This window comes from Triticum dicoccoides, chromosome 5A (assembly GCF_002162155.2).
Source record: "Triticum dicoccoides isolate Atlit2015 ecotype Zavitan chromosome 5A, WEW_v2.0, whole genome shotgun sequence".
Classification (NCBI taxonomy): Eukaryota; Viridiplantae; Streptophyta; class Magnoliopsida; order Poales; family Poaceae; genus Triticum; species Triticum dicoccoides.
The window spans coordinates 5,899,333-5,917,387 of NC_041388.1; the positions used below are offsets into that span (position 1 = coordinate 5,899,333).

The 18,055-nt window shown below is 41.0% G+C and overlaps 1 protein-coding gene and 1 long non-coding RNA gene across 2 annotated transcripts; one reads left to right on the plus strand and one right to left on the minus strand.

Moving 5' to 3' along the window:
• Positions 1 to 4,073: 4,073 nt before the first annotated feature.
• Positions 4,074 to 4,693, minus strand: LOC119296775. The gene is made up of 2 exons (XR_005145378.1): positions 4,437 to 4,693; positions 4,074 to 4,310 (listed from the first exon to the last, which is right to left on the minus strand). It is a non-coding gene; the product is annotated as an uncharacterized LOC119296775 (long non-coding RNA).
• Positions 4,694 to 6,658: 1,965 nt separating this feature from the next.
• Positions 6,659 to 17,316, plus strand: LOC119297333. Its single transcript, XM_037575166.1, has 11 exons — positions 6,659 to 6,812; positions 6,899 to 6,990; positions 12,781 to 12,850; positions 12,954 to 13,108; positions 13,795 to 14,085; positions 14,197 to 14,327; positions 15,653 to 15,770; positions 15,843 to 15,935; positions 16,047 to 16,124; positions 16,243 to 16,330; positions 17,227 to 17,316. Exons 1-11 carry the CDS (start codon positions 6,659 to 6,661, stop codon positions 17,244 to 17,246), a joined length of 1,290 nt encoding a protein of 429 aa, XP_037431063.1. The 3' UTR covers positions 17,247 to 17,316.
• The last annotated feature ends 739 nt before the right edge of the window (positions 17,317 to 18,055 follow it).

Below are 18,055 nucleotides of genomic sequence, written 5' to 3' on the forward strand. Positions count from 1 at the left end.
TTTATTTATGCTTATGGAGTGCTTAGTTAATTGCTTGCAAGTAGATTTTATAGATACCAATAGAAATAATAACTTGGGATTTATTTCTGTTCAACCTCTGTGATCTAGATGAGCAAAGCAACAACTTTGGCTTTATTTCTTTGTGATGTAGATGAGCAAAACAGTAACTTGGATTTTAATTTTGTTCTCTATGATGTAGATTAGCAAGATTTTTAACCAACAAAGTAATTTATTTTAGTATGGTTTTGTCACTATGATTGGTAATATGAAGTTTATTTATTCTAGGTTCCTATCTTTAGACAGTCACATCCACGTTCGTACTTTTAGAATAGTTGTTGCAACGGGGAAGAGCATTTCTGCAATAGCAAGATATCAGGACCCAATGGGCATAGGCCGAACCAACCACCATCACTATTGCTTCAGGATTAGATAGCCAACTTCCACTCATGAGGTAAGTTTGCTTACTCTACTTTCAGTGTACTGTGCAAATATGTTGGTTAGAAATTTTGCTATGTGTCTGTCAAGTTGATTAGATATGAAAAATATGCTCTATAATACCCACATAATACTTGTTTAAATTGGCTTTTCCCTGGTTCATCAGTGCACACATGAAACCGGTAATAAGAAGAGAATCACCTGATTTTTTATAGTCTATTTTAGTAAGCATGTTCATAATATTAGGATAGTTTAATTTGAGAACAATTGGCTGGAGGAACGATGTAATTTGATACTCTGTTATGTTGATCTCCAGAGAAATTTGGTTTTTGGTTTTTCATTGATGTACGTTAATCTGTTGTGAATCTTGTTTGCTTGCACCAATTATATGGGTAACAATTAGAGGGGAACTTTTGGAACTCATACTATTTCAGTTAATGTTCAAAGCAACTTTCCTGTGTGAATCTGATAATCTCACTGAAACCTGTGTTTCATTGTGTATATTCAGCCTGTCGAGTCAAGTTTCAGACTGATCATGTATCCCCTTGATATTCACTGGATGGAATCCCCTGTCTTACTCAAACTGAACCTTCTACAAACATCGGAAAAGCAACAGTAGTAAAGATGGATAGAAATTCCAAAAATAAGGTTAGTTCTTTTTTGTTGTGTATCATTCTCTTTACCGTTCCTTTTGGTACTAGACTCCAAAAAAGAGGCAACCGGAAATATTTAGGTCCACTGAAAAGTAATTCTGGAGCTCGCAGAGTTCTCATTTTTCAGATTTGCAGTAGTATTCGCTTTTGGTTTACATGATATTGGTTGTATCTCCCTGACAACTGCTCTTCGGTTGGTGTAGGTGTTTTTTATGGATGTAGCTGGTTGCGATGAAGCTAAACAAGAAATAATGCTATCACTTATTACCTTTGTCCTTCAAATTTGAGTATAGGCCTGCGAAATAATGAATATTTGTGTCTCATTGCTCCAGCATGGTCAATAAAGATATGTTGACCCAGGAAATGTGGGTTTATCATAGGTCCTACTGTATACGTTGATATATGAAATATGACATTTCCGGTTATATGCTATCACTTATTACCTCTGTCCTTTGCATTGAGTATAGGCCTGTGAAATAATGGTGTATTTGTGTGTTGATTCGTCTGTTTTCCTTCATGTTCTGGTTCTAAGGTACCAGGACAGACCCAGAGTTATTTGTAAAAAAGTGCTTTCCAATGTACCAATATTTTGTATCCTTTCTAATGCTTAAAAAAGAGGCGAATAATTCTTTTAGAATATGTAATATCCGACATGTGTAACGCACCTTAAGAGACTACTAAGTTATCCTGTATAATTGGCACGCCCTACTTTTGTAGTAATAAATATATCATGTGCTGCTTCATACAGGTGATACATTGCATTTACCATAGTATTTGATTACATATGATAACATAAAATCTGTTTTTTCCTTAGCGGTTCGGCACACTTAGTGCATAGAAACAGAGTACAGGCCAATTGATTAGATGCATTAGTTAAGAACACTGATTTTTTTTTGGAAAGCTTCATCATGCATCGATATTGGTTTCGCCTTACTGCCACTCAGAGGTTGGATGGAGCATCAAGGATTTCAGGCTTGGGGTGGCCACATGTTGCAGGATAGCAGGAAGAGTTGGATGTGTTCTGCAGAGACCAGGTGATCAATGTCGTGTACAACACTTCTAAATTTGGTCATTTATTTATCCTCATAGCTGGTTCCCTTGATACTTTTTCTTAGAAATATGATCAAAGATACAAAAAGTTTTACTTCTGAAGCAGAAGTGGCAGTATAGTGTGCATGCCGTATTGACCTGTTCATGCCAATGGCAGAAGTATCTGATTCATCCGACCTAATTCAAGTTAACTTGAGTGCAGCAGTAGATAAACATTCACTTACAAATTCTACTCCAAATGGACAGTAATAGTAGTACGTGGGCAGTGTAAAATGTGTTTTTGTTAGTTCAGTGAAAATTAGAGATCAACCTGATGGTACTTCATTTTTATTCTAATCTGCCAAATGCTATTAAGGAAATGAAGTTTCTTCCTCGATCAAGTTATCAGTCCTTGGTTCACTCTTGCCCTTTGCGCTGGATGAGACGGGGAGGAGGAGGAGGAGGAGAGTGTGGGGGCATCTGGAGAGGAGCGAGGGGTGAGAAGTAGCAAGAGGTTCCTTAATAGCATTTGGCAGATTAGAATAAAATTGAAGTACCATCAGGTTGATCTCTATTTTTCATTGAACTAACAAAAACACATTTGCTCCACATTTCCCTTTGCGCTGTCAGTGAAAATGTTATACGTCTTAGCTACCTCTGCTCGCTTTCGATGTTCAGTTCACTACTTTACTACTCTTTCCTTAATTTCGAGAGGACACAGGAGAGGGAGCTACAATGGCAGGAGAAGAATGCAACGAGGTGCGGTCTTCTGTTCGATGCCAAGGGCCTGTCCGGCAGTGATTTCCTCGGTGAGTACTCCACTACACGCCTTCCGTCGAATCTGGAGAAGAACATTTATCACCACCACCATGCATGTTCTTGGCTTGGCTTGGGGTTCGTCTGCTAATGGAGATTGATCTAATTTTACCTGTACTTGCAGGGATGATCTAGATGATATAACAAAAGGATTATATATGCATTTGTGTGCTTCAGAAAAGGTTACTGCTACATTCAACTTTTCACCAGAAATGATTCGTATATCCTGAAGATGTTGCTAGCGTCTTGAAGGATTACTTATATTTGCTCCCTAATTTCCTGGATTATACGAAGTGAGTTGGATCATCGAGGGTTGGCGAATATTCAAATTTGTTTTGTTCTTTAGACCAGACATTAGCCCTTTCTCTCTATTTAACATATTTCAAGTTCTCATGTTACATTATACTCCCCCCGTCCCATAATGTAAGACGTTTTTTGACATTAATGTAGTGTAAAAAAAAGTCTTACATTATGGGACGGAGGGAGTAGTAAATATTCAATTCACTTCTATTTTGTAGACAGGTCATTAGCCTTTTCTCTCTATTTAACACATTTCAAGTTCTCATGTTACATCAAAAGTACGCTGGTTAGGATGTTTGCAACATGCCGTGTGTTGTAATCTTTGTCCACTGTACATGCACATATTAAATACTTTCATTAGTACTTTTACATATTTCAAGTTCTCATTGTTCAGTTTGTTGGTTTAATAGAGAATGTTCCTGATCCTTACTTTCATAGGTACATTTAGAAGTCACAATAGAGAAGGTTCGTAGCCTTGGCTCCAAAGCTTCAAGCTCTTATAGAAATTAGAACTGAGGGCCTTTTAAAATGAGTCCTGCATAATAGTGTTTTTCAGTAGGATGCAGAATTTTTGTTTGTCTGATCGGCTATCCTTGGTGCTGATTTACGTACTGATTTCATCATCATATAACTACAATAAAGAAGCTGTGTGTATAAATATTTCTAACTGCTGATACTTTGCATCAGTGATTTCAATTCTGTTGGTCCTCCTTAACATTGCTTGGGAATGTGAGGCTTAAAAGTTTCAACCCTGTGCAATCTGCTTCTCGGGTGTGGGTTTGTGTCTGACTAATTAACGGTTCTGTTAATACTGATATGTCCTTGTACATTATATGGGTATTGCATCGCTTGTACTTATAGTAAGTGGAAATTTTTCTCATATGTTTCAATATGTCCCCGAATAATATTAATGTACACTCTTTTAATACATGGCTTACCCTTAGCCTTTACGCCATTGGCGCAACTGGTCATCTAGTACCAAGAGAGGATGAAACCCCTAGAAGGAATTTGGCAGCAGAGAGCACGGCCTTGCTTCCAGATTCACTGACGGCGAAGAGATTTTCACAGGCGGGGGAGCTATACATTGATCGAGAGTAACAATTAATTAATTAATTAAACAGTTGCGTTTACATCTTGAGTAAGCTGAATGATGAAAAAATCAAGAGTGAACTGATGACTCATGAAAAAATGGATGAGACGGACCTGATTCCTCGTCGCGTTTCATCTTGGCCAAGTCGGCATCGCTGATAACCCACGCGTCCGGATCTCTCCACACAATCACCTTCTTCTTCTTCTCCGGCAAGGCCAAGGGATCATCTCGGCCGGACCTCTTCGCACCCGCCGCACTCATCTTCTTTCTTGGAACCCGATTGAGGAACCAACCGAACTAGTCTGCCAATCGCGCGACTGTGTCGTGGTGGCGGATCCTCCAATCGCGCCGCCGCCGGCTGTGACGGCCTGACGGGGATACCAGTGGGGAATTATTCGTCGAGTGTTTTTTTTTATTCGTGGAGAAGTAGGTTTTTATTTTTATTTTTGAGACAATCTCGCGAAGCCTCCTATTTCGCGACCTGCGCGATGGAGAACGCTTTTGGGCTGGCCCATGAGCAGGGCGGGCGCCTCTTTCGTTTTTGTCTTTTTGCTTCATTAAAAACTGTTCAGCATTTCAAACAAAAATTGAATTTCAAAAATCTTCACAAATTTTCAAAAAAATATCGAATTCAGAAAATGGTTTTGAATTTATAAGGAAACGTTTGTGGATTTGAAAGATGTTCATGATTTCAAAAGAACATGCGTGAACTTGTAAAAAAGGTTAATGGATCGCCAATTTGTAAAAACAATATTAAAAAATGTGAATAATGGTCATGATTTCAAAAAAATATTCATGTCAAAGAATCACAAATTCAAAAAATGTTTGTGGATTCGAATGATGCTCGTAAAAATGAAAAAAAAGTAAAATAAAAAAAAAGATGAGAACAAGCAGTCTAGGAAGGTTCTAGAACCTGAGAGACCTATGCTGCCTGGGCCAGGCCAATGTTGCTTAGCAAGTGAGGGGATACGGTTTGGTCGACTTTGGCCGACCTACGCGATAAATAGGACAACGTTGTTTCAGGACACCCTGATTCTTATGTGTCTAGCTCGGCATGCGGCTACACGAGTCGTGCCTGGTCCATGATGCGTGTGTGCAGTGCCCGTCTGTCGAGGTGAGGCCATGAGCCGGCACGGCACGCCCTGTGTTATCTCTACCTACTATTAAAAGGGAGTTGATAAATACTCCCTTCTTTTAGAATTACTTATCGCAGAAATGAATGTATCTAGATGTATTTTAGTTTTAGATACATTTATTTTCGAGACAAGTAATTTCGAACGGAGGGAGTAATGGTTAGTCATCCAACACCCCCTATGATGGCACGTCGCTATTTGCATGGTGTGTCATGCATCTCCCGTGTGCGCCTAGCCTATGGTGGGCCTGGCCTGACATGCTTATAATCGGGTCATGCCAACACGTGAGCTGCCTAGGGCCGTTCCTAGGTCGCGAGGTTGGGCACGGCTGCCGGCACATCATGACCCATTTACTTTTTTTAGAATTTTTTTTGAGACAACCTCGCATGTTTTATTCATTGTTCATAATGTTTACAGGTAGAAAATCAAGCTCTCCTGGTTGGCCCAGCCACACATGACGGCCAAACCCTAACGACAAAGCATCTCTAGCGAGATCGTGAGCCTCGAAGTTCGAGCTCCTAAACTCATGAACTACTTTACATGAAATAAAAGAGTTTGCACGAAGTATTATCTCATGCACTATAGCTACATACCCAGCCGCCGAGTTCTTCTGGACATCATCTACCGCCCCCTTGCAGTCCGTTGCAATCTGAATTGAATTTTCATATAGATCCTCCGCCAGAGCTTGACCCTCCCGTACAGCTATCGCCTCCAGTGTACTTGCATAAGTGATGAACTCGAGTTTTAGAGCCGAAGCACCCAAGAATCTACCATTGTGGTCTCGGCACACCACTCCCGTTGCAGCACACTCCCCTTGCATGGACACTGCCGCGTCCACATTCATCTTTGCATGACCCTCGGGCGGGGATAACCACGTAGATTGTCCGATGCTGGCTCGCTTCGGTCCTCCTCTAACTCCTTTATCTAACATCTCCAAATCCCTTATGTAGCAGGTTATGAAAGAGTTAGTAGAAAAAGGACTGTCAAAGATCTCTTCACAGAAACTAGTCACGGAAGATCCGGTCTCCTGAATAATCCCTTCCCCGGGGAAAAAAAAAGTGGACGAATAAATCCCCACTGGCCGCCGGCGGCGGCTGCGGCGGCGCGATTGCGAGAGGATCGGTTGATTCCTCGATCGGGTGGGTTCCAGGCGGAGGCCATCCGGGAAAGAAGACGAGCGCGGGTCCAACAAGAAAAGGAGCATGGCGGCTTATCCGACCATACGAGACGATCCCTTGGCGGAGAAAAAGAGGAAGTTGGATGTGTGGAGCGAGGAGGAAGAGGTCTCGTCGCCCGATCCGTCCGTGTGGGTTCACCCTGATGACTACTTGGCGGCCAGACGCGACGAAGAATCAGGTCCGTCTCATCCATTTTTATTCCATCAGTTCATACTATATTTATTTATTTGTTTATTTATGCTCCTGCTGCCTGCCTGCCTGTAGCTCCCCGCCCTGTGAAAATCCCCACGCTCGATCGCTTCAAGCCCCCGACTCGGTTTCACATTGCCGAGCTCTTCTCCGTCCGTGAATCCGGTGTTAGGTTGATCTCCTCCGTGTGGGCCCAACGGCCCACCGGGCCCTTAGATCCGCGCCCTGATCGGGGGCGCCCAACCCTCAATATGGTTGGTGGGCCCCTGTGACCCGTGCTATATAAATAGAGGTGGGGGCCAGGGCACGAGTGACGAGGTTAATCGCTGCCACAATCCTCACCTACAATCCCTACCGATCTAGGGTTAGCGCGGTGCTCACGGGAAGCTCCACCACTGCCGCCGTCCACTCTCTGTCCACATCGTCATCGGCCCCTACTTCACCATGGCCGGCGCTGGATCGAGCTCGTCTGGACAGGCAGAAGGTAGGTTCACCGGGATGATCTAGCCTACCCCGATCCAAAGGATCTATCAATGGTATCAGATGCCACTGGCTAGATTAGTTCGGTACAAATAAACAAAAAAACAGAAAAAGAAAAAGAGATCCCCTTCCCCAAAGAACCCTAGACAGGGCAAAGAACGAATCCTTCACGGAAACGGAAAAAGTAGCACCGCCGCAAGGCCGCGCCGTTCCTCTCGATCTCGATGCGCATCGGCAAGCCGAGGCATCGAGAAGAAGAACACCACCCCTTTTTAGGGGCAAAGATCACCACCACCGATCCATTCGACGGCGGCGCGCTCACCGCAAGGGGAACGCGCGACCGGCGAAGGGGTCAGCAGAGGCGCAGCCGCTCCGTCCATCTAGGTCGCTGTCGTGCGGCAGTTGCCTCTCTTTCTCTCTGTGGGGAGGTGGTGGATGGAGACAGTACATAGAAAGGAGGGGAAAAGGATATGGGAGGGGCTCCGGCGCGGTGGTAGATCCACGGCGTCGCCGGCGGCCGGCGGACGGCGCAGCTCCAACCGCACCGCCACTCGACCGTCGTCGCGCGCAGTGGGGAAGAGGAGGGCTCAGCGGCGCTGCTCTCTCTCTGCCACAGGAGAAAGAAAAGGGAGGAAAGAAAGGGAGAGGCGCGCGCGGCGCGGTGGCTCTCGCCGCCGTCGCAGCAGTTCTTCTCTGCCTCGCCGCTGAGAGAGAAAGGAACGAGCGAGAGAGGCAGCGAGCGGCGCGGGGGAGAGAGAAATGACCGAGGGTTTCGGTCGATCCCCTCGCTCCCTCGATTTTGATCCAGCGAAAGCCACGGGCCACCGTTGGATCGCGATGGACGATCTAGATATAAACCCTAGAGCGTTGCGGGCCTTCTGGGCCAAAAGTGGACGAGGCCGGCGGCGGCAGCGCGCGCACTGGCGCTGGACCGAGGCCACAGCCGCGGGCGGCACGCAGGCCAGGCCGTGGGCTGGCTTTTTCAGCTTAGGGCCACGAGCGCTGGGTTCTGCTGCGGCTAATTCTTGATTTTCCAGGAAAAGAAAGGTCTCTGAAAAGTAAAAGAAAAGTTTCTGATATTTTTTGATTGTTCAGAAAATAGAGTGTTTCTGAAAAGTAAAATGCAAATTTCTGAAAAGAAATGTTCATGAATTTTATATAGAGAATAATAAAGTTCATGATTTTTTTTCGGTCAAAGAAAGTTTCTGTAATTAATAAAAAGTTCATGAATTTTTTTATTCATGTTTTTCCGTTGCGTCAATAATTAGTGCTCTTTTACAAAGAAAAAAAAGTTTACATAGTATTATGTTTTTAAGAGCATGTTAAAGTGATTATTAGAATGAATATGATTATGTTATGTTTATGACCAACGTTATTAATAACATGATCATGTTTTATTATTGAAATTAAAAGGTGCTCTTTTAAAAGTGAATAAAGCTAAAGTAAAAGATTAAATTGTTGCTTCTCTAATGCATTTTTAACCAACCGGTTAAAATTGCTTAGAGAGTAAAAGAGTACAGAATTGTTTTTGAATAGAATATTGTAAAGTTTCCGCTGCAAAGTAAAAGTTTTATCCTCCAATTAAATTGGAACCAACGGGAAAATTTAATTGGAAGAAATGTTCTTAGCAATGTTTTTTCCCTATGGGTGAAATAAGATGCACATAGTTTTCGCTATGACAGAAGAAAGATATTTGTTTTAAAGTTAAAATATGGTATTGTTATTTTCTGACCAGCGTTGGTGATAACAGTGCTATAATCCAAAGTTTAAATCTCTGATAAATTTTGTATCAAAGTGATCAATTTTTAGAGAACGGATAAAGATCAAGAAATGCTCTTGAACTAGAAAAATGTATATTTCTTGTTCCCGCTGCAATAAAGTTGATGATGATGATTAATTCTTAGCAAAGTTGTTTAATAGAAATACTATCATCACACTGTTTATGAGTTATATGCATTATTTCCATTTCCTCCCAACGGTGATGTGGAATTAATGTAGAAGGATGATGTTTATTCTAATTCTGCCACAACGGTGATTTAGAATATAAAAGAAAGTTTCAAAAGTTTAATGTGCATTTTTTTAACCAGACCAACGTAGGGTTATTTTTATGCCCATTATTATTGATTATTGGCTATGTTTTCTCAGATAAAAGTTTTCCATGCTTTCATTCGTGAAAGCGAATGGCTGGGTACTTGTGACCCGAAAGATGACTAAGAAAGGTCATAACGTGAGGGAGTATGTTCTCTCTAAAGAATGGCATCAAAAGAAAAGAGATAGATCATGGAGAGTCTTGATTGATGAAGGTCTTTCATGTACTCTCTATGAGGAAGATTTTTCAGTCAACATGATTTGAGATGAAACAAACAACATGCGTGCTTAATTTAACCAACGTCGGATCAAGCATGTGTGTCAAAGAGCATTCGGATTTATTCGTAAATTTGATGATTGAATATGCAGTCAAAAGAGCCAATTCTGGCATTTATGTTCCCTTACAGGGAATTACCCTCATGGCGGGAAAAGATGATTATGATAAAACCTGCATGGCGGGAAAAGTCTGGAAAAATACCTGCGTAACGGGGTAAAGCTGATATAATATTATGTCAAAAATCCCGTATGGCAGGAGAAATTCTGGCAAGACAAAGATATGATAACTCATGTGCTTTTAATGTATCCCACCCTGGGAGAAAAGAATGGAGTAGCTAAAAGGCGCAACCGTACACTTATGGGTATGGTGCGCAGCATGATGAGTTATTCCAACTTGCCATTGGGATTCTGGATGAAGGCACTTGAAACCAACATTCACATTCTCAATACAGTACCAAGCAAGTCGGTGCCCAAAACACCGTACGAGCTATGGACAGGAAGGGTGCCCTCCCTACAACACTTCAGTGTGTGGGGGTGCCCTGCTGAGGCCAAAATGTTTAACCCAAACATTGCAAAGTTAGATCCCAAAACAGTGAGTTGCCACTTCATTGGCTATACAGACAGATCAAAGGGTTTTCGTTTCTACTGCCTAGATAGATATACAAAGTTTGTAGAAACGAGACATGCAGTCTTCTTAGAGGACGAAATGATGAGGGGGAGCTTGGTAGCTCGGGAAATTGATCTTGAGGAGAAGAGGGTGCATGCACCTAATCCGATGATTCAGGAGCCTTTTTTCTCACTAACAGTTGCAACTCCATCCATGACGACTATGGGAGTAGACCCGGAACCTGTCCGACAGGAGCCGACTGAACCAGTTGTTGAGCATGAAAGGGAGGTGCAGCAGCAAAATTTAGAAGAAGTGCCAGAAGTTGAGGCACAAAATGTGCCAGAAACTGAGGCCCTTAGAAGGTCTACAAGACCAAGAAAGTCAGCTATTTCTACTGACTTTAAAGTTTATAACACAGAAATGGTTCATATGGAAAAAGATCCCACCTCATATGAAGAAGCCATGAGAAGCCCTCATTCATCGAAGTGGATGAAGGCAATGGAAGACGAGATGAAATCGATGAGTTCCAAAGATGTTTGGGACTTAGAGGAAATTCCTAAAGGAGTCAAAACAGTAGGCTGTAAATGGGTCTACAAAATTAAGTATGACTCTAAAGGGAATATAGAAAAGTATAAAGCACGACTCGTGGCAAAAGGATTTACACAAAGAGAAGGGATAGATTCCTTCAGAATCATAATGGCATTAGTTGCTCATTTTGATTTAGAGTTGCATCAAATGGATGTTAAGACGGCATTTCTGAATGGTGATTTAAAAGAAAAGGTCCACATGAAACAACCCAAGGGTTTTATCATGGAAGGCAAGGAAAATATGGGATGCCGCCTGAAGAAATCCATTTATGGATTAAGACAAGCCTCTAGACAGTGGTGTCTAAAGTTTAATCAAACGATTAAAAGTTTTGGATTTAAAGAAAATATTGAGGATAATTGCATTTATGCAAAGTTTAAAAATGGGAAATATATTTTCCTAATCTTGTATGTGGATAATATCCTGCTTGCTAGCAGTGATGTTAGTCTGCTATAAGAAACAAAGAAATTCTTATCCCCAAATTTTGACATAACAGATCTTGGTGAAGCATCATATGTTTTGGGCATAGAAATTCACCGAGATAGGAACAATGGAGTCTTAGAACAATGGAGCATATTTAGAAAAGATTCTTAAAAAGTATAATATGCATGCGAGTAAAGCCACACCTGCTCCTATAGTTAAGGGCGATAGTTTTGGGAAATTCCAATGCCCCAAGAACCAGTACGAGATCGATCAAATGAAAGAAGTACCATATGCTTCGGCAGTTGGCAGCTTACAGTATGCACAAGTGTGCACTCGCCCTGACTTAGCCTTTATCACCGGGGTACTCGGTAGATATCAAGAGAATCCAGGCATAGAGCACTGGAAGATGGTAAAGAAAGCATTGCGTTATGCGCAAGGCACGAAGGACTACATGCTAATGTACAGGAGAAGTGATTCCCTAGAGATAAAAGGGTATTCAGACGCAGATTTTGCGGGGGCAGAGATGATAGAAAATCCACGTTAGGATACGTCTTCACTCTCGCTGGGGGAGCTATTTCGCAGAAAAGCTCCAAACAGTCATTAGTTGCATCATCCATGATGTATGCATAATTCATAGCATAATTCGAAGCCACGGGGCAGGCGATATGGCTAAAGAAATCTGTACCCGACTTGAAAGTGGTAGATTGTATTCACAAACCACTAAAGATGTACTGTGACAACCAGTCCGCGGTATCCTATGCTCACAACAACAAGTCGAGTAATGCTGCCAAAACAATAGAGATAAAGTATTATGTTGTGAAAGATAAAATCCAGGATCACACTATAAGACTCGAGCATATAAGGACAAAGGATATGCTTGCGGATCCGCTAACGAAAGGCTTATCACCCAATGTGTTCAAGGAACACTTAGCCGGCATGGGTTTAAGGGAAAGCCTTATGATTCCTGGATAGGCCCAAAAGGAACAAAATTTGTTTTTGAACAAAACGTATGTTGTAGCTGTATGATTCTATCGGCAATTAAGCTGTGACGATGAAACATACTCTACGTACCAATATGTGATGAAACAAATAAACTAGAAAGTATAAGGTGAAAAGTAAAGTTGAGATCAAGGGGGAGAATGTTAGGTTGATCTCCTCCGTGTGGGCCCAACGGCCCACCGGGCCCTTAGATCCGCGCCCTGATCGGGGGCGCCCAACCCTCAATATGGTTGGTGGGCCCCTGTGACCCGCGCTATATAAACAGATGTGGGGGCCAGGGCACGAGTTACGAGGTTAATCGCTGCCACAATCCCCACCTACAATCCCTACCGATCTAGGGTTAGCGCGGTGCTCACGGGAAGCTCCACCACCGCCGCCGTCCACTCTCTGTCCACATCGTCATCGGCCCCTACTTCACCATGGCCGGCGCTGGATCGAGCTCGTCTGGACAGGCAGAAGGTAGGTTCACCGGGATGATCTAGCCTACCCCGATCCAAAGGATCTATCATCCGGAAGCCAGGCCGGGCTCTCCGCTGCCAAATTCCTTCTAGGGGTTTCATCCTCCCTTGGTCTGTAGTATGCGTACATATATGCAGCTTTGCTTTGCACCCCCTCTGTTTTGGATTGATTGATCCATCAACTTAATTTATGTATTGTGCTTGAATCACACAGTTGGTGAACCGCTGAGACGCTGCTCCGGCTTTTGGGTCGATTGGGATGCAGACAAGAAAACCGGCCTTGTTTTGACAACTGCGCGGCTGATTCGCACAAAGGACGCTCCTTACAGCGTCTGGACAGGCGGCCAAGAGTATGCCCCTAATGCTGATGTGAGTCAAATCTAGTGTTTCTTTTCCAGCCCAGCCGCTTCCACCCCCAAATAAATAAACAATTTAATCCCCGGTGTAGATCTAACTAGCTGCAATTCAAATGTTTTTTTGTGTGCAATTGGCCCTTTATAATAACAAAATGGAGACGGCATATGCGATTTGCTCACCAAGCATTGTTCAAAAGTCTTGTATAATCTGTTCCGGAACTTTTCTTTAGGTCGCTATTCAATTGCTAGATCGCACCAGTGCAAAGGACATGTTTTTGTGCTAGCTATTGGCCTTTTCTAGTTGATAACAACATGGAAACGGCATATGCGATTTGCTCACTAAGCATTTAAAAAATCTACATTCTGTTCTGGAACTTTTTTTTAAGGTTATTGTTCATTTGCTAGACGGCACCAATGCAAATGACATGTTTTTGTGCTGTTGGCCGTTTCTAATAATAACAAAACGAAAGCATCATATGTGATCTTCTTACTAAGCATTGTTCAAAAATCTTAGACATTCTGCCCCAGAACATTTTTCTTAGGTCAGTGTTCGTTTGCTAGATGGCACCAGTACAAAGTACATGTTTTTTGTTCTAGCTATTGGCCTTTTCTGATAACAAAATGGAAACATCATATGCCACTTGCTTACTAGGCATTGTTAAAAAAATCTTATAAAATCTGTTCTGGAACTTTTTTTAGGTCACTGTTCATTTGCTAAATGGCACTAGTGCAAAGGGCGAGCTGGTCTACTATCAGCCCCATTACGATATCGCTTTCTTGAATGTTGAGGTTGATCAACCAATCAAGTTACCATCTCTTTGTGAAAAAGATGTAGAATTTGCTCAAGAGGTTTTTCAGCTAGGAAGAGACAATTCCTTAAATCTAAGGATAACATATGCTAGGGCAGAATATCTGAATCCAACCATGTTTGAGCGGCACCACAACGTGTACTTTTGTTCTCCAGATGGCCCTGATGATTATAATAATGAGGTAATATATCTTATCATGAGATAGTTATATACATTACAACTTTGAGTTTTCTATGTCATTTTATGTTATATATTGCAAAATCTTATATTTTGTCCATATGAATTGTTGTAGTACGACAATGGGGGGTTAGTTATTGACTTGAATGGAAAAGTTGTTGGAATGGTCAACGACCCTGAGAGATTTGGGTCTTTTATACCTTCTTCCATTTTGCTCAATTGTTTGGATTCATGGAAGAAATATCGGTGCGTTTTTCCTCTCAGCTCTTTGATAGTACTCCCTCCATTCCCTTATACAAGGCCACAAACTCATATTACAGGTACCAAGACAAAATTTAATGACTCCTTTGCAAGTCAACTTTTTTTTCGTTAACCGGAATCATTAATACAATAATACATCACAAGCATGCAACGAATGAATGGGAAGGAAGTGGCTGAGTGCCATTATGACTACATGCATATAAGTATTAAAAAGTTGGTAGTAAGAGGAAACATCATTAATTTTTGTCTCGATTATTGTTGGTGGCCTTGTATTGATGCAAAATGTATTTTTGATAGTGACCTTGTATAAGGGAATGGAGGGAGTATCTATTATTGTTTGGTAATGTGTTCTCCCCTATTTTTTATTGTTGTTGTTATTAGTGGTCGAACTAGTGTCTATTGTCTCACTTTTACGCAATTTAATGGCCATAAGATGTTAAGATTTTGGAGGGCATGCCTGGCCCAGTGGTAGTCTCTCCACTTGTGGGCTAGAGGTCTTGGGTTAGAACCAGCCTCCTTGCAAAATTATTATGCAAGGGTAAGGCTGTCTAGAAAGCGCCTTCCCCAGACCCCACTTTGTTTGTGAGCTTTGAGCACTGGTATGCCCTTTCAGTTATGTTAAGATTTTCCAAATAGTATAGTCATTGTTGTGTTATATATATAGTGATATGCTTCAACAAGTGGTTGCAATAGATAATATAGGAACAATCATTTATAAGCGAATCAAGCACTGGATCTTTGATGGGGCCTAGACAGAAAGAAACAATTAGAACCACTCTTATAGACTATAAAATGTTTCATCATGACAACTATTTATAAGAGAGAACTGATAAGACTTTATAATTTTGCTTCGCATGTCTTTAGTACTATATAGCCATAGAGTAAAGTTAAATGGAAAACTTTGTTTTAGTTTTTTCTCTCATTTTTGATGGACATTTTTCCTGAACCCATCTTTTTTTAAGGATGGCTTGAATTTAAACTTAGGAGATATTTATGAACAAATGTTTTTGTGATACTCAATTGATCTCATCTAAATTTGATGTTTCAATTTTACGTAAAATCATGAAAAATCTTCTTTGAGCATATCTAACTACCATTAATGATTCACCCCCTTTGGGCCTTTTTGAAATCTATTTGAATCAAAATATTTGGTTAGTGATGGGAAATTTTAAACGTGTTAGATAGAAGTCCTTGTTCAAATAAAAAAGAAGATAGAAGTTGAATTCCACTAAAATGGCTTATTTTGGAAGCGTTACTTACCCATGTATACCTTGCTCGAAATATGTTAAATGGTACCTGATTTGGTGTAGGTACATTGGTCGGCCTCATCTTGGGATGAGGTTTGAGGCCATCAAGCTTCTAGAGCCTTCTCATGTTGACATGTTATGTCGTATGTATAACATTGATGACGGTCTTGTTGTTAGAGAGGTATATAATGCCTTCCTGAAGGTGCTCTTTTTCCCATGTGCATATGGTAATTATTTGGCAATTGAACCTTAGGTGTCGAAAGGATCTAATGGTGAGATATGTGGAATTCAAAAAGGTGATCTTATTGAATGTATTAAGGGAAAATGCATTTCTACCACAATTCAGGTGGGTGTATTAGAGATTTGTTAGGTTAATAAAGTGAAAATAAATTACACTTGTGATATTCCGTAGCTTCATGCTCGTGACTTCTATGTTTTTTTTTCCTGAAATTATCAGTTGGAAAATCTGTTGATGAGCATATGCAAAGGCCCTTCAGATAGTAAAAATGGCCGTAATACTGAAGTTCATATTTCTGTAAGTTCAGTTCTATCTTATAACGGTAGTTCGCTTGATCCCTGCCATTCATTCCTTTGTACAGAAGTATTATTAGCAAAATGTTAGCACTGAGAAATGTGTTATGCTAACTCCATAGGTTGGGTTATTTCAAACACTCAAAAAATGCCGAAGGACCGTAGAGTTGACTGCAACTGTATCAGACCTTGGAGAAGTTATTGCAAGAGGTACGCGTCTCCTCTTTTAACTAGTCCCATGATCCCATCTAGAAATTATCTAGATTATCAGTTCGATTCTCAAGTATGTATATTCCAGTTTTTGTAGATATATTATATTTTAATTCAATGGTGTAAGCTTATGTGCATTGTGCAATACACTCTCTTGTCATCCATGTGATGCTTACAATATCATACCATGCTATAAATTATGTTGATATTTTGGGAGTTTACATGGCTTTGGTAAATGGGCGTGTGCAGCAAGTAAATTGTTGAGAACAGAGTTCATCCATTTTTTCTGTCACCAAAGCATCCATGCTCCATGTTTCTTCGTTTTAGGTGCAGCTTTCTTCACTGGAGTTATCTTGTCATTTCCTTTGGCTGTGGGCTTCTTCATAGGAGTCATGTTGACATAAGTTTTCTTCCTAGAGTTAGGAAGACAATATAATATAGTTAGTACAGGTTCTTCAATCTATTTGCACATGTAAATATGTACAAATCAGATTAATACCTCTTGTAGTTAGCTATAGATTCTTCAGTCCTCATACCTTCTCTCCTGAAATGATTATTGAACCAAAAAAGTTTGCAGTGGGCAGTAAAAATGTGACTAAAAGCATGTGCAATACTCACACCTTGTCCTTGGAGTTTGTTCTCGAGCTTCTACAGGTTCTTCAATCACATGTGCACATTTCTTTCTGCAATGATTTATACAGATTAAGCATAGTACTCAGTACTAATCAATGATATGTAGAACAAATTAACATGAGAGGACACATTAGTTTGAAGTTGGTTCCTCATCAACATCAGATAAGATCATAGGAATTCTTGTTCGGGTTCCGGCTCCTTGCATGTTTTTGTCGTATGGCCCACTCCCTTACATCTTCTGCACCTGACCACCTTTCTACCAGGTTCAAAAACAATCTCCTAATTCTCTGCTTCCTGGGTCTGCCTGGAGGCCTTTTTAGAGTTGGTGGGTGTACTTTTCAACCCGAGTGTCTTATCTAGTAAATCTGCCATTAGCTATTAGCTTCAGAGAACCCACATCTATACCATAATTTTTCGTGTCGATTCTAGAAACTACTCCCTCCATCCCAAAATATAATGTGTATTAATTTTCAAAAAGTCAAACATGTGCATGTTTATCAAGTATTTGGAAAAAAGCACTTCAATATCTACAATAAAAAATTTGTATCATCACGAAAAGATTTTTCTTATTTTACTTATTTTGTATTATAGATGTTGATATTTTATTCTATAATCTTGGTCAAACATACATAAGTTTGACTTGCGCGAAAGTTGACGCACCTTATATTCTGAAACAGAAGGAGTATATAGCATTTGGATTTGCCGCATATATCTTCTCCGTGTGGTACCTTGATGAAGAAGTTTGGTGGTGCAGGGTACAAGTGCTGTGTGTACACTTCACCATGAAACTTTTTCATGAAGTTGCCATATCAATTCCTCGTACACTCCCTATGTTAACAATCACGGAATGCATATGCAAACAGCAGTCTCTAATCCCTTGTAAGGTTGACATTGTTCGTTGATATATTTGGGAGTTTCTGGTTTTCGTAAATGGCTGGTCCAGCATTAAAAGGTAAATTGTTGAGAACAGAGTTCATCCAACTTTTTTTTTACCAAAGAATCCATGTTAGGTTGTCTGTAAAGTTGTAAATTTTAGGAAATGTTTTTTGGCTAAGAGATCTTTTTTTGTTTCTACCCTTGTGATTTATAAGA